We start from the raw sequence: 21,267 nt of genomic DNA, 5'->3' as shown, positions 1-21,267 counted from the left end.
AATAATAAAGGCCGCCGCCTACCTGTAGCTTTCCCAACTGTAGCTACTGCCCGAGCTACTCCTTGCCCGCCAGCAAGCCAAAGGTGGAACGCCTCTCTCTCTCTCTCTCTCTCTCTCTCTCTCTCCCTGCCTTAACTCTTTCTGCCACTTGGTGTCAGCGAATATGTCACCCTCCGGTTCCGAGAGTTACTTTTCCTCTAAGAAGTCTCCCCGCACACTTCTGCTATTTCCCAAATAAATATCATTTTCTAAATAACTGCTATTCTATTTGTGTACACCTTTCCCTTACGGTTTCCACCTATTCACAACTTTATGGGCTGTTAGTAATATCTATGTATGGTGGAGATTCCCAATTCCATTTCTTCCCCATTATCATCTGGGATAATATAATAGGTAGATGGACAAGTTAAGGGGATAAACCTGACCTGGACCCTGCGGGAATTGCTTGGTAAATGGGTTTGGATCTTTAAGAGCACCACTGTGGCCCTCCCTGTTCAGAAGACAGCTTAAACTATGGCTTTAACCACGGTGAATAAAGCAAAAGGCCTTACTCACCATGGTTTAAGGTATCTTCTGAACATGGCAAGAAAGAAGAGGCGAGGCTCTGGTGCGAGTATCAACAGTAAAACTGGCTTTAATGTAGTTATTTTTTAAAAAAATGTTTTTCTTGACAACTCTGTTGAATAACAGCCGGGCTTTTTGGCTGCAGAGGCCTGTCACAGCCGAGGGAGGGGTTATTATTTTTTTAATAAAAAAAACCAGGGGGGAGAGGAGAGGAATAGCTCCCACGCATCTGTAAATAATAATAAAAATGGGATGGGGAGAAGAATGGGGTCCGGCCCCCATCTCCTGATTTTTTTTATCTTTATCAGCGCAACGTCGCAGATACAGATAAAAAAATAATTTAAAGAAGAGGGGCAGGAGCAGGCAGCCAGAGGGAGGTCAGAGAGATAGAGATGGTTCAGGTGCCCCACATCCCTCTCCTCGTCTTCCTTTGGTTGCCCCATTCCTCCCCCATCCCTCCCGGTGCTAAGGGCAGCGGCAGGGGCAGCGCCAACTACGCACTTGCGTTCCTTCCTGTGCAGATGCCAGGAAGGCGCGCAAACGTGGGAGCCTGAGGCCTCACGGCGCCATCAAGACAGAGGCCTGTAGTATTTACAGTCCAAGTCAGTAGTAATTTTTATTCAATGAAGCTGACTCCCAGATAAATTAACATAGGATTGGGGCCTTAGCAAGTGAATTGTTACTGTATTTGACTGCATGGCCAGAGCAAAGAACTGTCAACACAGATGTCTATTTTGCACCCATGCCGAGGTTGCACTCAAGTGTATGTCTCTGTTCATATATTCAGAGCTTTGTCCATATGTAGGGCAATTATTATGGGCAGACCTTGCTCATACCTGATGTTGATGTGACTTATTCATCATAAAGTACCCACAATAAGTAGGGTTGGTGGGTTTCTTTGGGAGCTGGTTGCACACACCAGGGGCAACTACTGACAACATCTAATTTCTTACAACTTGCAGAAGGCAAGGTCATTTTATGCAGAGCCTCCTTGAGTCATCCCAAACACTTAAGTTGTATATTTTGGAGAGTATGTATAGCACTTTAAAGCTTAGAACCAGCACAGATACACCCAGTTTATCAATCCAAGATACCTATCACACATACACACACAGTGTTATCCATCCCTCTTGGCTGACTTTGGATGCCCAACGTATTAGCATCTTTTTGGGGCAGAACGCAAACATTCTTCTAAGCCCCAAAGCTTCTGAAATTGGCTTGTCTGAGCCGCAAACGTTTGTTTATTTATTAATTCATTAACTTATTCAATTTATACCCGGCCTTTCTACCAAAACATTGGTGTTTAAGACCTGAACCCCAAATACTATTTTCCCTGCTTTGGCCAAACTTTGTCTGAACCCAAAAAAAACTCTCTACTCCCCTTTCAGTTAATGCTAAATCAGACAGTAGACCAGCATTCCACTTAGAATATTAATTGAATTTGTTATTTTTTTAACAGATTTTGAATCCATATTGGACTCCACTTTAAAATGCATTTGGATGTGTTGTATGCATTTTTGTCAATAGGTCTGCAAGAAAAGTACATACTTATTTTCCAAGATCTATTTTAGTTATGCGTATATATTGCTTTTTAGCATGTTCAGGTAACCTTCTTCTATGCTACTTTACAACTTTTGGCACCCAGTTCCCCCTTCTTTCCCTCTCTTTCGTTTGATCCTTTTTGATCTGTGTCATCAGCAGTGCAGGAGCATTACCTCTAAATATTTTCCAAGATAACAATTATAATCAAACAATTAAAACAAGTATAATTTGTTTCATCAGTAGAAAGGATTCCACTCCTGCCAAACTACTACTACTTCTCCAAGAAGGAAAGAGTAGAAATTCCTTCCTTCCTGCTATCCACTATAAGATTTCATAGGCAAGGAAGTTAAGATTATACAAGAGTGGATGCTGACCAATCAAATGAATTCAGGGAGATCTCTGAGGAAAATAAGTTTTATTTTTTTTTAACAAAATGTATAATTTTCGGACAGAGCACTTAATTTAGATCCTAAGATTCAACTACATTCATCTTCAATAACTTTTTATGGCAAACCAGATTTTGCAGTTCAAATTACAGATTATATACAATTGTCACCTTCATACATTACATGTTTATGTCTATGCATAAAACTTAAGGTTTATGGTAAAAACTTAAAATGTAAAAAGGTCTGACTTTTTCAGATAGGTCTGCAACTGGCAAATAAGATGAAGCTAATAAAAGGCTCACCTGGTAACTGATGCCACCTGCACTTCCATAAATAGTGCAAAGTCCAAGAGAATTCCCACACTATACACTTGGTCCTTCCAGAGAAGGGTAACCCCATCCAACATCAGCCTCATAGCTCCATCCAGAACAGTGGCTTTCCCCAAACCATGACCTCTGTCTGATCTGAATTAAGCTGTTGTTCATTTGCCCTCACCAATCCCAAAACTGCCTTCAGACACCTGTTCAGGGTTTCCACAGCCTCTCTGGGACAAGTTGGGAGGAAAAAATAGGTAGAGCTGTGTATCAACTGGATATCAATAACACTTTAGCCCAAACATCTGCTTGACTTTCCCAGTGGCTTCAGCACAGAAGACAAGGTAGAAACCTGGGGCAGAACAGGAGCCACCCAGCATCACCTTTTGGATATCATGCCCCACCGCAGTCCCACACCACCTAGGTGCCTCAGAAGGATGTGTTTATTATGAACATTTATATACTGCCTTATTTGCTAAAAAGCCATCAAGGTGATACACAATTAAAAACAATAAAAAGAGGAATATAAAGCATTAAAACTAATTTGAAAGGCTAAATTAAAAAGATGTGTCTTTACATCCTTTCTAAAAGCCAAGAGAGTGGGGGACAATTGTAGTTCTTGGGGGAATGCATTCCACAGTTTGTGAGCAACCCAAAGGAGAAAGTCTTTTCACATGTGGCCAATAAATGAGCCTCCGCAGGGAATGGTGCCCTCAAGAGGGCCTCTCCTGTAGATCTTAATAATCAGAGGGCTAATTATGAGACAGGCACTCTCAATCAATGGTGTCAAAGGCTCAGGGCTAGCCCTCCCATGAGGTGGGGTGAATCTCCTACCTCAGGTGGCAGATCCCTCATATCACACTGCTGACAGGGCCATGGTTCCTAATGCTGCCGCTGCCCTATGCCTCTTAAAGAGAGCCCTAGGATGGCTGGCCACTCTTCCGCTGCAGCAGGACAGCCATTGTGGCTGCCCCTACCCACCCTAAGCTTCACTCTAAGTAAGTCATAGATGGGTGGCTTCCCCACTACAGCAAAGGACACAGCAAAAGTGAACCCAGTATGACTCTCTAGAGCACTGCCCACAAGCACTGCCTTGTTCTGCAAACCCCTTAGAATGAGTCATAGGGCAGACAGCTTCTCAGGGGAGCTGTGCCAGTAGGTTCCTGAAGTCTCTCTCCACAGAGCCAATTGTCTCTCTCTGAGGGATCTTTCCAGATACGAAGACATTGTTGGAGAGGTGACTCTGAATACTGCATGTGCTATGGTCCTAGCTTCTCCATCCATGGATCATTGCCCCCTAAAACAGTACAAAAAAACAAGCCCAATTTATGTCACATGCATTGGGACAGATATTGAGATAGGCCCATGATTTTCAGAGCAGCCAGGATGGTCTCAATGTGTATGCTGAAGTTCCCCCAAGATCACAAGCCTTGGAATCATCCATACCACCTCCTTCAGTTCAGACAAGGAGACTGATACTCATTGGAGTAGATAGTACACCAACAGAATCCCTGTAGTGTCCAGCAGACATTCAAAACTAGCTGACTATTGGATAAGGGATTTGTATAGTCCAAGACCACTCAACCCTGCCCTATTAAACTCAGCTTCTCTGCATCTGATTATCTGGTGGATACATCTGGGAGAGATTGAAACCATCCTCCTCCTTCTAACAGGTTTCGGTTATACATACCAGGCTAGCATATTCATCTTGGATTAGTTTACAGATGGTTATCACCTTTCCATTGGCCAACCGAGGATTCACCAGTAGCACCTTAAGGCCATGGAGACTGCAGTTAAGAAATAATAATAGACATCACTTCCAGCCAATCTCGCATCCTCAATGTCTATTATGCGAGATTGGCTGGAAGTGAAGAGAGCACATAAGATATCTGACTTCCCTTCCCTTCACCCAATATCTTCACCTCTCACCACTATAGCATACCCAGCCTCTTACAACCCTAATAATGGCCCCTCCTTCCCTGGTCTGTGCAAAAGCCCTGTTGAGATGTAAAATAGCATTAAGGGAATGCCTGACATGGGCCAAGAGTTGGATTCTTTTTTGCTTAGCTTCTCGCCTGCTCTGATAGAATGGGGCAGGGGCAGTGCTAGCCAAAAAACAAAAATGCTATACAAATGGTATCTCCTCTTGTAAATAGGTTCTTCCCTTTTCTGGACCCCTGGTCTTTCTTTGAAAGAAAGAAAGAACATGCTTATTTCAACATCTAGCAATAAATCAGACTTAGGAGAATGTCTTAGATTACTTTTTTAAAGTACAATTGGTAAAAAAAAAGGGGGGGGGAGAAAAGCCAAGTAACTACACTGTAAAGAAGAATGGAAACCTCCAGTAATATAAATAAATACTGTAATTTAACACTCCATTCTACATAAATGATTTTTTCTTGCAACATCAGCATGTAAGCTCTACTGTATGACTGAAGCATATGCTCCATGTACAAATAACTCCATGATACCACATGATACCTTCTTGATTGTGTAGAGAGCCTCCATGGATACAGGAGTTTCTCTTCTTCAGTAAGTTCCCTTCCACAAGTAGAGAGAGATGAATATGACATAAGAGGGAAATACGACTAGCGTGCTCTCCCTCCCTGAGTGTTCCGGATATAGACCGACTGAATAGGACTTGTTTCTCAACATTTTGAATTTGGACCTTTTTCTAAACTTACTCTACTTTCCCCACTCAACACCCACAAGCCAGCACTAATTTGCTCTACATATGCTAAGATCCTTTCCCTCAGTCATATAAATACAGACCACTTTAGATCTATAGATAGTTGCATATTGTAAATATATTGTGCTTAAAACAGTCTGCTTCAATTATTACTTGACCAAGGCAAAAAATGTCAGTCTTGTCCAGCTAAAAAATAAAGGGCCAGGCATTTACCCAAGATGAAGCTCAAAAGAACCACTCTGTCCTTACGCTCAACTACATCTATCTACAATTATTGTACAGGTAGTCTTCAGTTTACAAATGTGTTTTTATTTCTACTTCCCCATATCCTAAAGTTTTGGAGTGGGTAACAGTAAAGCATCAAATCCCATTAAAGCACCCTCTATCAGTTGAGCCCTTTCTGTCAAACTTGTGATTAATTCAGTAACCAAGACACAGAAAAAGAAAAGAGATGCAAAGAGCAGTAAGCTGAGCCCCCTGCTGCTCTAACTAAAGTGAAATAGTCTGAGCCCAGCAGTATTTATTTACCCCAGTGAGTGCAAAAGCTTAGTGAATATTTTTTTTGTTTATATATGACATAAGTGTCTCAGAAAAGTGAGTCTTACAAAATTCCAGTGGTGGGGGGCTGCGTGACGATGTCATCAATATGGCTGCCGTGCTACTATGTAGTTGCCACGTTTAAATATGCATAACTTCTCACCCGTTTATGCTACAGAGATTAATTTTTGAGGGAGGTTGAGATTGGGGCAAAAGTTGCCTCCCCGCTTCTGCCAGTGGGAATCTCCTCTGGAGCTGAATCCTTTCAATGAATGGAAAGAGAACTCAGGATCCAAGTGCATGATGTCTATGATTTGATATTCTCTATTGACTTGGTTTACATGAAGAAAAACAGATCAAGATTATGAAGTAAAGCCTATCCTTATAAAAGGATTAATGTCTTAAATATGGCTTTGTAGGGAAATTTAAAATGGTGTGTTGGTGAGAGGGATTAAACATATAGTGAAAAAAGCTTTGAAGAAAGGGCAAATGTGTAGCAAAGTCAATTATGTAGGTCCAAATGTTACGCTTTAAAATACTGTCTTTGATTTCTAGAAGTCGAACATTATTTTCCAGTCTTTCAGGTTGATTATCCTGAAGGTGCTATGTGTTTCCCACTCTCATTTATTTTTTTGGTAGTGTAGGACACTCAGTTCCAAGTAAGATTAGGCCTGAAGGCCCTGTTTAAAGAGATAACATATTCTGTTACTGCTGAGCAGACAAAAAGAGGGCTAAAGCAGCAGCAAGTCCAGTGTAAATACACTCGAAAAAAGCTGATACAGAAAAACATTAATTGTCCCCAAAATGGATTAAATCCAACACATGTTGATGTAAATCTGTTCCTCAGGGGTCATATAGAAGTTCTGTGAACATGTTCCAAATCTCAATGAGACTGCCTCGGCTACAGCATTCTCCAACGTTTTTCCATTATCAGCATTTTTTGAGGTTTTCTTCGTAATGACAAACTAATAGGCATAATAAAAGTCCACAACTCTGATAAATGCAGGCATCTGTTGCACTGCTCTCCTTATTTATTTATTTCATTTCTATACTGCCCAATAGCTGAAGCTCTGTGGGCGGTTCACAAAAATTAAAACTATGAAGAGTACCACTGGGTTATTCCAGGTTGACATTTCTTTGAAGGCTTCTCTGCACACAATCATCTGTGTACTTGAGCCTGCATATGATTTGGGATTAGGCTTTATGATCAAGTTGGACATTTGTCAATGTGTACTAAAAGCTTAATCCTAAATATTGTGGCAGTTGAATACAGCAAGGTTGCCACAGGCATGGGGCCACTATATGGAGGACTTTAGAATGGTCACTATATGCACATGTCTTAGGGCCAATTTAGAAATATTTACTAATTCGTCTATAAAGAAGAATCCAGCCATACTTTTGGATGGAACCATGTGAAGAATGTAATACCTTACCCATGCTTTCTGGACACAGCTGCAGTTTCTCACTGGCAATTCACACCAGCATTGCAGTTAATCATGTAACTGTTGTCCTGCAATTTACTACCAGGAAGAGTCACCTATATCTAGGGATACACCAAGTTCTACATAATTTATCCTTGCGGATGCCTGGGTTGCTCCACTTGGAGCTATTTATTTATTTTTAATATTTACACACCACCGTATTTGCTTACAAGCCAAAAAGGCGATGTACAACCATCTAAAATGCTTGGGCCTTCTCTGCTGTGGCACCCCGGCTGTGGAATGAGCTCCCTAAGGAGGTTCGCTTGGCACCTACATTATATGCTTTTAGATGCCAGGTGAAGACCTTTTTATTCTCCCAGCATTTTAATGGTCTATAAATAAATTTTAACTTGGTGTTTTAAATTTGTAATTTTGCATTGCTGCTGTCTTTATCTGGTTGAGCTTTTATATTGTATTTTATAGTATGGTTTTATACTGTTGTTTTATACTTTGAATGGTTTTAATTTTTGTGAACCGCCCAGAGGCGGTATAGAAATGTAATAAAAAAATAAAACAAAACCTTAACAAAATAAAAAACCAATAACATTAAAAGCAGTAAAACATTAAACAGCCTCATAATATAAAAGGCTAAATTAAAAGGCAGCATCTTCACACCCTTTCTAAAAGCCAGGAGAATGGGGGCCAATGGTAATACTTGAAGGACTGCATTCCAGAGTGCGCTTTCACACGTGCCTGACAAATGACCCTCTGCAGGTAATGGTGCCCTCAAGATGGACTCTCCTGCAGATCTTAACAATTAGGCAGGTTCATAACAAGACAGACACTACTTTAGCTAGCCAGGTCCTAAATGTGAACAATATGTGTAGCTGAAAAATAGACTTCATTAAAATTAATTCAACACAAAACTGTAGTTAACTTAAATTTGAGTCCTTTGGCCTATCTTTGTGCCACCTTTCCACCAACTAATAGACCATTTATCTCTAGATGTATCCCTATCATAATAATTTCCAATTGGCAGAGGTAGTTTCCACTTTAAAATCCAGTATACTGAATGTGCTTTCACAATAGGTTTCCATTGCACCATCTCTGTCTATCTCTCCTCCTCATATTGAAACAAACTGGTTAAACAGACTCTTGCAAGAAAGAAATAGCAAAGAACAAGATTCCACAGCTCAGTGAAGGGTGAAGTACAGGGCAAGAATTTGTGACTGCAGTGAAGTGGCTGTTTGTGGACTGGTCTGCCAATTTCTAGAACTGTGTTGACAATTCTAAGTAATAATTTCCACAGAAAGTTACAATTACACCCAAAATTACACACTGGACAGTAGAAATCCTTTCCCGGTCTATCAGAATATAAACACAGAAGAGACAATATGGTATTTTCCTTCCAAATTCTGAGCAGCAAACAGCTTAGAATCAATAATACTGACCTTGACAACACATGTAAGTCAAACTAATGGCCAGATTTGTTTTTCTGCCTCATTCACATTTTAAAAAATGTCACTCCAGAATCCAATATAAACTTCTCCTGTTGACCTTCAAAGCTCTTCACGGTCTAGCTCCTGCCTATCTCTCCTCTCTCATCTCACACTATTGCCCCGCTCGTGCTCTTCGCTCCTCTGATGCCATGCTTCTCGCCTGCCCAAGGACCTCCACTTCCCTTACTCGGCTTAGTCCTTTTTCTTCTGCTGCCCCTCATGCCTGGAACGCTCTTCCAGAACACTTGAGAACTACCAACTCAATCACAGCTTTTAAAACTCAGCTAAAAACTTTTCTTTTCCCTATAGCTTTTAAACATTGAGTTTGTTCTGACTCTATACTGTTAGCTTCACCCTACCCGGTGCCTGTTTACACTTCCCTGTGCCTGTTTGCATTCTCTTTCCCTCCTTATTGTTTACTACAACTTTATTAGATTGTAAGCCTATGCGGCAGGGTCTTGCTATTTACTGTGTGGTCTGTGCAGCACCATGTACATCGATGGTGCTATATAAATAAATAAATAAATAATAATAATAATAATAATAATAATAATAATAATAATAATAATAATAATGTGTGGAACTGAGCTACGCTCCCTCCTTTGTCTCATTTCTCTGCACTCTATGGATAGGATTCGGGAAGGTCTTTGGTGAGATTTTGGGGGATTCCCCCTATCTCCCATACCATACCACATCTCACCCCATTTTTTAGGGTTCCCTGACTCCCTGTACAGCATTTTTAGGGGCCTGGAGGCTTTCATGGGAAGGAGAAGGCAGGGAAGTCCACTTCTTTTATTGGAGTTGATCCACTGTAAATCTGGATTCACCCCTATCGCTGCAGGCTCTTTTCTCTCCAGACTGGCTGTGATATCATGGCATAACCTTTCAAGTAGTCTGTTCTGTGTTAATTTTTTCATAGCAGGAAAGGATTTGGGTAATTGGTGGGCTATAGTCCATGAAAGCTTATGCCCTAATACACTTGTTAAGGGTTTAAAGTGCCACAAGTCTCTTCGTTGTTTTTGTGATATCAGCTTGTGCCACAAGACTCGTCGTTGTCTTGTGATATCAACCCCAGCCAGGCTGAGTAGAAAAGTGGACTTTGGGGGGTGGGGTGGCCAGGAGGGTAAATTTAGGAGAAGCACTGTTGTCATACTGTGCCAGGAGCTCTACTCTTTCATCGTACTGATCAAGAGGATGCAGGGAAATCTTTGATGGTATTATAGGGTTAAGTTTTAAGGCTGCCTTCTCCAGGCTGGCGCACCCACCAGCATGACCATTGTGGCTGGGGGTGATGGGAGTTGTAGTCAAGGACATCCGAAAGGCAGCACGCCGGGGAAGGCTACCTTAAGGGGTCTCAGTGATGATGACCAGTCGCGGCAGAGTCTATCCTCCGCTCAAAGTGGTGGTGGGGGAAGGGGGAATAAGCTAAGCACACAGGGCCGACGGACAAGGACGCCACACGTCTCGGGAGAACACGGAACCCTTCTCAAGGGAGAAAGTAAGAGGGGTCCGGGAGCTTCCTTGGCTGTTCTGGGTCCTTCAGACCGGAGCCCAAGTGCTCTCGGGAGCAGCGGACACGGCCTGAAGAAGAGCTCCGGGAGGGAGCCCGGCGACTTGGGGTCCCGTTCCCCCCACCCCCGTGCGCACGCCATGAAGCGCGCAGCTCCCATGGAGCCAGGTAAATAAGAGCTTCCGGGTTCTCTCCGTTGCCGCCTCCTTCTGGCCGTTTTCTTATGACCGACGCGGAAGTTTCGCTCCGCAGCGCCGCCCTCGCTCGAGCCGGGTGCCGCGGCCTTTGGACTAGGCCAGTTGCACGGCGACCCGGCAGCTGGGCGCCTGGCGGCCGTGGTGTTTCGGACGAGCTCCCGCCTCTCTTCCTGAGTTCCGCGGAGCCAGTAGGTAACGGGGCCCGATCGAGCTGAGCAGGTTTGGGTGGGTACGTGGGTAGGCAGCCTCGCCCCGTTACGGGCAGGTCTCCGTTCCCCTCACCCTCCTTTGTAAAATCAGGCTCTGTCCCACCTCCACTTTCTACAGGAATGGGCCGGCGTACGCACCACCAACATGGCTGCCCCGGCGGGTCTAATTCTCAGAACTGAGCCAGGATAAATCCAAATTGTAGGCTAGACGTTCTTTCGTTTATATGAAACCACCTTCTAGATTAGCGGGTTCACGATGGGCGTGTCAGATGCACCCCAGCCGTTTGCATTTTAAATGCAAAAAAATAATAATCATGAAATAGGTAAACATCTATTCAGTTTTATAATAATTGTGGAGGCAAGTGTCGGGATCCAGTTGTGTTGTGGGGGCACCCTGGTGATAGTGACTACTACTGCTTTTCCTGGATGAGGAGGGGCCAGTCAGTCATATCAGAAAGACTAGCAGCAACTGCCATGGCAGAGCTACCTAGACTAGGGTGACCATATGAAAAGGAGGACAGGGCTCTTGTATCTTTAACAGTTGTATTGAAAAGGGAATTTCAGCAGGTGTCATTTGTATATATGGAGAACCTGGTGAAATTTCCTCTTCATCACACCAGTTAAAGCTGCAGTTGCCCTGCCCTCTTTTAAATCTGGTTAGTATAGCTCCTGCACTTTAATTGTTGTGATGAAGAGGGAATTTCACCAGGTTCTCCATATATACAAATGACACCTGCTGAAATTCCCTTTTCTATGCAACTGTTAAAGTTATAGGACCCCTGTCCTCCTTTCCATATGGTCACCCTAACCTAGACACAGGCCTGGACGTGCACCTGAACTAGAGTCTATCTGCCAAGAGGCTCCTGCACAGGAATCCCCAGAGGCTTCTCCAGCTGCAGCCCCACAGTTCCCACTGCAGGATCACCAGTGAGGGCAACAAGCCAGGACAGAACTAATGGAAACTGAGCCTTTTAAGAGCACTAATCACTGCAGAGTTGCTACTTAGCATCATTTGGACCCCAGACAGTGTTGGACCAAGTGGCTCACTTGGAGGGTTCTGAGGCTTTGCAACCCTTGGCAGTGCAAGATTCTCAAGGTCTGGACAAGAGTTGTAAGAGCAAAGGTCTTATTTATTTATTTTGAAGATTCTAACCTGCCTTCAAAATATCAATATTTTTCCAAGGTGGTGCACAGAATTTAATACACTCATATTAAAGCAAACCTCCCAGAGAGCTTCAGCTATGGGGCGGTATATAAATGTAACAAATAAATAAACATCAAAACTAACACTTCAAATAATAAAACCATAAGAGCACTATAAACCATCCCATTTCATTTATGTCCCAGTGACCTGTTCCATTCTGTCTAAGGCTCTTATCCTTTATTTGTAATTTGCATTTATTCATTGGAGCCCAAGCATAAGAATTGGCATTCACAGCTTTTATTTCCCCCCCTATGGACCATCAGATAAGTTTCATTGTTTCCAAAGGACATTATTGTCATTTGTTTTACTACATGCTCCCCCTCTAATAACAAGTTCATTATGGCATGACCTTTTATTAGACTAGAGTCTACTTTGTCAGATGAATAGAGTGATCAGTAAGACTATTGTTAGCCATAGCAGAAGGGTTAATAGGTAACCATTTGGCCATTTGCCTCTTCTGAAACTCTTTGCTAGTTATGAGCTTAGAAATGTGCAATCTATATGTTTACTCTGAAGGTAGTCCCACTGAGTTCAGTGGGAGTTCGAGGTACATCTTGCAGCTGTAATTTGTGGTTGTGTATTTACAGTTTTAGGATCATGTGAAACCCAGCCAATAATTCCTAGGATTTTTTATGTCTTTGGAGACTTTTTTTGTTTTGGTAAATTCATATATAATGCAACATATTTTCCCCATGCTGTCACTCTGTAGTATGAATAATAGCTGATGGACTATTAAAATATCTTTCAAGTAGTTGGAGACATTGTCAATAAAGATTTTGAGACTACCCCAAAGCTCCCCCCCATCCCTTCCTCCTGAACTCCTGTTCCTTGTGTGTCATGTCTTTATTAGACTGTAAGCCTGAGGCAGGGACTGTCTTTTTTGCTAAGTGTAAGCCGCTCCGAGAGCCTTTTTTGGTTGAGGAGCTGAGTATAAATATAATAAATAAATAATAATAAATAATATAGACATTTGGAAGTCCAAAGCTTCAATCCTTTGCATTTTGACTTGGAAGTAAGACCCTTGAACTATTTACTTTTGAGTGAACACACATAGGATCAGGCTGATAGTATAGTAACTTTCTCCTGCTGATCAAACAGGCTTTCAGACAAGTTGCTCTGAGGTGGACTTTCAAAATATTCCAGACTTTCATATTATTGATTTATTTCTTGAGTTTTGTATCCTACTTCCTAACTATACTCTTGAAACAGCTTGCGGAATTTGAAATATACACAAAAATGCACCAAAACTAATCTAAGAAAGTATTAAAAATGACAGTTCTGTTAATGTTAACTTTCCTTTTCACGGTCACATATACATTCTTTACTCTTTCCTTCCATAATATAGAAAAGTGTTAACTGTATCAACAAATAATCTCTGAAAATGGAAGAAAGAAAAACCAAGAGGAGGAGTCCCAAGTCATCCACTTCTCATGTCACTCAGGTTATCAACAATAAGAAAAACTCCGTGCCTCCTAGCAAAAGTACGGCACTTTCAAATTCTGCACCGCAGCCACCTTTACAAAGACCAAAGTTTAAGAAGTAAGTGTGTGTATGTTGCTTATTATTGGCAACCGAAGCTAGCCAAATTGCAGGCCCTAGCATTTTCAGGCAGGGAGTAGATGATATAAGGAGATTCACACTATAATCTTATACCCACTTACTTTGGGTTAAGCCTGAACCTGATGTCTTATTTCTGACTATGCATGTGTAGGATTGTGCTACCAATGGCCACATACAGTATTGCAGTTTTAATGAAGTCTCTAGTGAAGTTAAGAAAAGAATCAAACTAAAGGGATTTCAAATAATTATATTTACAAACTTATTATTTATTTATTTATTTATTTCATTTCTACACTGCTCAGTTATCTGTTGTTTTCCAAGGAACGGCATTCAAGGCTATATCCAAGCATATAATATAAAATTGACCTATTTTCCTCCTTGACCCTGGAGGGCATTACAGAATCCTCCTCTTATATAAACTCCTGCTCTTGTACAGGAGACAGGATCCAACAACTTCAGTTGCTCCTCTAAGGGGAAGGGCTTACCTCCCAGACCAACCCTGCCTAGTGACAATAATGTGGGGATTTTTGCTAGGTTCTGGAGAACTCAGCACAGCAACAATAAAATAAACAATCTCTCCTTCCCTTCCATCATCATCTTGACTTAGGGACAGGAAAGGACACTACATCTCAGAGGGGGGAAATGAATTGGTAACCCTCTCACTCAGGAAGGACCTGCTCTTTCTGTATCTCACGGTTGGGTCTCCAATGTCTCAGCCACAGGTGCCAGAACCTCCCTTCCAAGCAGATTAAAGCTGTGCAGAGAAGTTACTCCTACTGCCTTTCCCCATCACAAGGCATGCAGGGTGTGACGTTAGGGAATTCCAGAGTCCTGGTAGCCAGATGAATGTTGGGATGGCAGCAACATAGGCCTCCAGTGAGGAAGCAGCAGCTGTGACCACCATTTAGAGAACCTAGACTTCAATACAGCTGAAAGTCTTCCTCCCTCAGCATTTTTGTGGGGTGAGTGAAGGTAAATCCCATAGGGGAAGCCTATTGACTTCTGTATGTCCATGTAAATGTCCTTTCAAGGGCAAAGCAAACAGTGTCTAGAGGAAGGTCCAGGCAACACAGAAGAAGTTGCAGATCTTCCTACACCAGCAACACTTCTTTAAGCCTTTCCAGCAGGAGTATTACTATCCATGAAAAAGGTCAGGAAACACCCAGATCAGGAATCTATGGTTCACCATTATCATTCAAGGAGATGGGTGACAGGACAAAGGCCACGTGCCCCAGTTATGGTTCCAGTTATATTTGTGACCTGGCAGGGGAACCAAACCCTTTCTCCCTCTTCAGGTAGACCAAAAGCTTCTGTTGCTTGCCCCATCAGTTCTTTGAGGAAGAAGTGGAGCTTGCAGTATCAAACTTAAAAGTTATTTCAGGCTAATGTTTTTCCAGCCTTACTCACCAAAGCCTGCCAAACCTTACAATTGTCAAGGGTAAGGCCAAGCAAGAAGGGACCCCCACCAATATACCACAAGGAGCTAAACGGGTTTTACCTCAGGGTTCTTCTAAGCCATAGTGCCTTTTAAAAAAAAATTCAAATGGTGTGAATAGTGTCCTCTCAAAGGAAGGTACCCAGACAATATAGTAAACATACCTCGCCATACCAACATCATGACAATGATGGAGGTTCCAAAGGTTGATGCACTCTTACTTCTACGGCCATCATCCCAACAAGGGAGTCCCAGAGACTATTGTGAAAAGAGTAGAAGCAGCATTCCACAAAAATTTTGAGATCTCTTCTGAGTTGGTTATCGAGAAACAGAAGGTGCAAACAGAGAAGAGGTTTTCATGTATACATTGTAATTTAGAGTCAGCCTGTCCGAAGTCAGAAAAAAACTGCGAGATTTGGCAACATCAGTTTAGAAGATGACCAAAGCAAGCATCATGACTTTAGCCAAGCTCCAGGGCACATAGATAACATGCCAAGAATTGTCAAAGTTCCACAGAATCAGGATACAACTGATTCTACTACCATTCAGGATCAGATAGTCAGTTGCATTCCTGCCTAGAGTTGTGAATGCCAAGAAAAAACCTAGAAAAAAATATTTGCCCTGTTTTTCCCCCAAGAACTGTTTTTTGGGTTTTCCCGAAAAATTGAACTGGATTATGAAATAATTTCTTTTAGTATTTAGGACAAAGTATTTATATATTGTTACCCAGCCTTTACTCCTCTCAAAATGATTTCTAAAAATTTTGTAATAGAACACTTCTAGGAAGACTAGAGTTGTAAAATTTTTGGAAATAATAAAGCAATGGGGGGATGTTTTTTAATCCTCTCTGTGAGATTCTCAGCAGAGTTTCTTTGATTCATTTCTTTCATTTCTTATTAAAATTATTGAGCTAAAGTATATTTTATTGATAAACATTTATGCTCAGTTTCCCAGTATGTCACCATTGCGCATTCTTGACATTTGGGTTTTGTTCTATAGAGTCATGTGTTTCTGATGTTGTAAGCAGTCATTTAATAGTCTATTCAAACTATAATTATAAATTAAACTGAGTTTACTTTTAAAAGTTTTTAAAATATAATGATAATTTTATGAGAAAATTAAGTTATACATAAAATAACTTTAGGCTGCTTTATGTTCCTAAAGCAGCAGCTCTTCCCAACCTGGTGCACTCTGGATGTTTTGGACTACAGTGCCCAGCATTCCTGACCATTGGGCATGCTGCCTGAGGCTGATGGGAGCTGAAGTCCAAAATATCTGGAGGGTACTGGTTGAGGAAGGCTATCTTAAAGCAACAAAGTGACTTTAGATCTGTAAAGAGCACTAAAAGGCTTTTTGCTTATTTTTTCATTTTTCCCAAACTGTCTTTTTTCCCCACAAACACACACACAAAGAGGGAAAGACAAAGGAAAAACAGGTGTTTTTTCCATGGCTTCAAAATTTCTAAAAATTTTACATCTCTATTCCTGAACAAATAGATTCACTTGACAAGCTACACCTCTTCCTAGATTGGCAGTTGGTGCCTCATCATCTTTCCTCACGGATGAGTCTGAGCATACCAGACTGAAGCCCTATGCAGGTGTTAAGCTGCTCATGTGAAGGCTAAAAGGTGATGCGGTGTATAACTCAGTTTGTACTATCAGGTTTCCGTGTCAGTAGCTTCAGACGTTGATACTACAGAAATCACAAAATAGAACAGGAACTTCGCTTATAAGGTGATGGAGTAGAGTAGTTAACATGAATGTATTATTTTGTCCCAGGATGGCTTTCTTTGTAAGGTATTTGTTGATGTTAACAAGACAGAGCACCAAGCAGACCATTGCAATTTAACTATCTTCTTTTCAGAGGCATAAAAGAAAAAGCCAAAGCACCAGGAGCAGAAAACAAAGGAGCACAGTCAGCTCCGATCCAGCATTCATTTCTCACAGATGTATCAGATGTTCAAGAGATGGAAAAAGGACTTCTGAGTCTTCTAAATGACTTCCATTCTGGCAAACTTCAAGCTTTTGGTATATTTTCCTGCTCCTTCTCCCTGCAAACAAATACTTCTTTTAAATACAAACATTTATTTCACATGTGGGTAGGGTAGGGTTGAAAGTATGACTAATGTCCAGTTCCCTAAAATTAGTTGTATGAGTTGGGAAATATTTCACTAAACTTCTCTCTCAAGGCTGAATCTGTTTCTGTGGCAGAGTGGGAGTGGGGAAGTCTACTATTGTTAGACTTTAGTGCAGGAGTGGGAGCATGTGGCCCTCCAGATGTTGTTGAACTACAGGAATACATGGTAAGTAATTTCCATTTTCCCTCTTAATAATGGAAACCAAAATAGTCTGTGGTGAGGGATGCTGGGAACTGCAGTCCAAGAACATCTAGAAGGCCACCCTTGCTGTAGCTTAACATAGAGCTATAATAACTTGCCTAATCCTGCATCCCCCCTTGCCAGTGATTTTTTTTCATTGAGAATCTGGCACAGTCCTTCACCATGCCTTGTCATGGTCCCTTTCAACCTCCATCTTGCCTCTTAGACAACTTTGGGTTCCTGAAGAAAAAGCAGCTTGGGGAAGAGTCCGAGTTACATTGGCAAAAATACCACAGCGGAAAGGCTTAGGAGGCACATCACTAACCTGTGTTTCCCCTTCAGCTTGCAGCCTCTGCATTGTCTTGTTTGAGGCAGTGGTGGTATTTGTCAGGGCTGGAAAGTTGGGTACATATTACATAAAATATACTCTTATCTTATTTATACACACACGATAGCAATCTAGGGGTGTGTGTGACAAACAACCCACATTATTTTTTATCTCCCATTAAGGTAGAGATTTTCTGCTGGGTTGTCAGATTGTATGGAGAGCAGAGAGAGGGTGTAACTTAACAGTAAAGAAGGGCCAGAGCCAAAACTGGGTAGGTTACCTCTCTTTTTCTTTGGTACCTCTTCCCCCCCCACACACACACTCTTTCTTCCCCCCTCCCCCCCAGTGGGGTGAGAGGAATGAGACCGATGGCTCTTGCTAGAAGTCTGAACTTTTCTCATTGAGAGGGTTTCTGAAATTACTTTAAATTAGACCAAGGGCCACATATGGCTCTAAGGGCTGCAGGTTGCCCAAGGCTGCTCTAGTGGATAGGATAAATTTTTAATATATCTCTGTAATGAATATTGTGCAATGATCTTCCTGTTAGAGATCTTAAACACTCATCAGGTAACCAACATCAAAGATCCAATGTAGTTAGAGAACAAGTTAATATAGTAGCAATATTCATCATCACTATAAGAAGAAACTTAACTGGGTATATTGATCAGAGTAAGAGCATTTCTTTTTATAAGGATAAAATACAAAAAAGGGTTGATTCTTCTTTTAGTATTATCTGATCTATGGCTTCATTCCTCTGCATCTTGATTTCTTCAGGAAATGAATGTTCCATAGAGCAAATGGAACATGTGAGAGGAATGCAGGAGAAGCTGGCTCGCTTGAATCTGGAGCTTTATGGGGAATTGGAAGAACTCCCTGAGGATAAGAGAAAGCTAGCTAGTGACTCCAATTTGGATAGACTGCTGTCAGATGTAAGTATGAATAGAGAGCAGTTGCCGTACACAGCTACACCCAAATTCAGAACTTCAGCCAAGCATGAGAAGGGTTAAATGAAAGTTGCAACAATAAGAAATAGATCAAGACTAATGTTCTTGAACAGTTTGTTACAACTGCCTGGGTCCACAGTTGTCTGAACCTAACTTTGAAAGACATTGACTAGATTCACACAACATATTAACCCATGATGGTTTGTTTTTCAGAACAGACCATGATGGGTTAGAGTGTTGTCTGTGGGATGTTTTTCCCCTCACGATGGGTTATTTCCCCAAGTAAGCCACTTTGAGAACCTGCAATTTGCAGTAAGGGCTGTTTTACTTATGGTGGGTTAGTGTTGTCTGTCACAGCAGCATGGGTTAGGAAGATTACCTACAGAGCTGCTCGGCAAGAGCGCCCAAAAATGCTGCTGCTCTGCTCCTCTCAAGCCACAAAGGAAGCTGGGATACCTGCCTGGCTGGGTGGGAGGATTACTGGAGGAACAAAATAAACTACTGTGTGTAACTTGTTTGCCTGATCATGTCACAAGAGCACAGTAGGTTGTTTGCATAATCACCTATCCACCGTAGCTTCCCACCCACTATGGGTTAGCGTGATGTGTGAACCCAGCCATTGCCATTCTGATTTGCGCTAGAATGCATTTGTTAGCTTGACAGGAAGATTTCTGAAAAGTGTATAGAAATGCTGATTTAAACTTTCATTACTATAAGCCTGAGTTTAGTTCTGAGGTGAACTTTATGTATTGATGTCAGATTGAATCCAAAGTTCCCATGAATGGAGCTCTGCTCATGGGACACTTCAGATAGAAGAAACGGAGGGGGAGGTGTCTTTGATTCCCCCTTAAGTCTCTCTGCCCCCTGAAGAGCACCTTGGGAGGCTTGGGAACCCTCCCAAATACTGTGGGAGGTAGCAGGGGGAATGGTTGAAAAACACATTCCAACGCTTCCTCCAGCTGGAGCCTCCACTGAATCTCAGTCCCTTCTGTGAATGGAAGGAGCCCTTCCCTTTTCAAAAGATGCACTCTGAAACCAACTAATTGAAAATTAATTTTCCAGATAAATTTTCAGTAGCATGCTAAGTGCAACTTTTTCTTCTTCCTTGCATTGCAGCTCGAAGAACTGAATTCTTCTATGTATCCTTTTTGTGAACACTCTGTCATTACAAAACAGGCGTTAATAGTCCAAGTAGAAGCTTTTAAAGGTTGTTTGTTTTACAAATTTGTGGATTCTCAAGATGCTGACCAGTGCCTCCAACATACATTGCTGCTTCTGCTCCGCCTTTAGCAGTGATGCCAATCAGTGGGGGAGGGGGGCTGTGCAATCTATACCTGTGTTGTGCGTTCCTGCTCTAGACCAATGCTCTCAGTTGCTTTGAGCAGGAAATCTTTGCTTGTATTCATTCTGAAATAACTCATGAATCATTTGATGAGAAACACTGTGTTCTAGTGGTTGGAGTGTTGGATTAGGATTAAAGACACCCAGGTCCACATACCCATCACCATACGGCTGTATTAAATGTTCAATTCGGCATTGTGTGATTCTTTTTTAATTTTTAAATAGTAGGAGAGTTAGGACTGGGACCATAATGGAGGGATAGGGAGAGCTCAACCCTTTAATCTTGCACTTTGAGCCTGGTTAAAATCACCCCTCTCCCTCTAGCTCTTATTTAGCACAGGCCAGTAGCAGCTTCCTTTTGGAGCCATACAACAGCTGTAGGGAGAAAGAATTTATATTGGGATTGTGGCACAGAAGAGAGAATTTGAAAAACAAAACAAAAATCCATCCTCCCTCGCTGTGGTCCTAACCCTGATCAGGTTTAAAAAGGATTGTGCAATCCAAACTTATGTGTTTCAACGTAATGTGTAATTTGGCTCTTTCTCTAGGCCTCACCTCTCATAGGTTGTTGATGGTAAAATGGGAGGCGGGGAACTCCTGAGATCCGTGGAGGAAGAGTGGGATTAAAAAGTCACCCCTAACGTGGTTATGCAAGATAAACATGAAGCATATTTCCCTGTGTTCCAGTGCCTCACTGCCTGAACCATTATCTCAACTTTTACGTTATCTCAAAGTACATCATACCAGAAAAACATTACATTTTTACAGGTCAACCCTATGAAACACAATTCCTTGACTTCTTGTTTCAGACAAAAACTTCACTTAGCAGACGTTCAAGATGTTCCGAATACCAGCACAAGCTAAAAATGCAGCTTTTTCTGTATTAGGAATCCAGCGTGTCTTATTTTATTTCCAGCGGACTCTCTCTTGCTTCTGCAGCAGAGCATTCAAATGCAAGTGAAAATGTTCACTCATTCCTCATAGCAGATGTGAGCACAGCAACTTTGTCAGGGTACGATATATCCATGTCTTGCTGCTATGCTTTGTATTATTGCCTTATCCACCATGCAGTGTTGAGAAAACTTGAAAGTGTATTTTTATAATACAACATATTCAGCTTTGATTAAGTAGTAATGAAGTGTGGTATACTTGCTGCCTTTCTCACAATGTAGACAATCAGCACATTGGTTGGGTTGTTCTACTGAGCTGTGGTGGTATTAAATGAGTGCTTAATTTATTTTAGCAATAAAATTGTTTTAAAGATCACTAA

The 21,267-nt window shown here is 41.7% G+C and overlaps 1 protein-coding gene across 3 annotated transcripts; it reads left to right on the top strand.

The window, feature by feature from the left end:
• The first annotated feature begins 10,730 nt into the window (after positions 1–10,730).
• Positions 10,731–21,267, top strand: CCDC28A (coiled-coil domain containing 28A). 3 transcript variants are annotated; one of them, XM_063124606.1, is made up of 6 exons: positions 10,731–10,847; positions 13,418–13,611; positions 16,931–17,094; positions 18,487–18,641; positions 19,773–19,795; positions 20,807–21,267. In XM_063124606.1, exons 2-6 carry the CDS (start codon positions 13,454–13,456, stop codon positions 20,859–20,861), a joined length of 555 nt encoding a protein of 184 aa, XP_062980676.1. In that variant the 5' UTR covers positions 10,731–10,847; positions 13,418–13,453; the 3' UTR covers positions 20,862–21,267. The 3 variants fall into 3 exon arrangements, with proteins under 3 accessions (XP_062980676.1, XP_062980677.1, XP_062980678.1); XM_063124607.1 differs by having other exon boundaries at positions 10,731–10,851; XM_063124608.1 differs by lacking the exon at positions 20,807–21,267 and having other exon boundaries at positions 18,487–18,645; positions 19,734–19,795.

The sequence above is a fragment of the Elgaria multicarinata genome, chromosome 4 (assembly GCF_023053635.1).
Source record: "Elgaria multicarinata webbii isolate HBS135686 ecotype San Diego chromosome 4, rElgMul1.1.pri, whole genome shotgun sequence".
Classification (NCBI taxonomy): Eukaryota; Metazoa; Chordata; class Lepidosauria; order Squamata; family Anguidae; genus Elgaria; species Elgaria multicarinata.
The sequence above is the reverse complement of the archived record's forward strand: the minus strand, read 5'-3'. Positions and strand labels throughout refer to the sequence as shown.

Coding starts and splice junctions, on each gene's coding strand:
- CCDC28A (XM_063124606.1), top strand. CDS start 13,454: ATGGAAGAAAGAAAAACCAAGAGGAGGAGTCCCAAGTCATCCACTTCT. Junction 13,612..16,930: donor CAAAGACCAAAGTTTAAGAA/GTAAGTGTGTGT, acceptor TCTTCTTTTCAG/AGGCATAAAAGAAAAAGCCA. Junction 17,095..18,486: donor TGGCAAACTTCAAGCTTTTG/GTATATTTTCCT, acceptor TGATTTCTTCAG/GAAATGAATGTTCCATAGAG.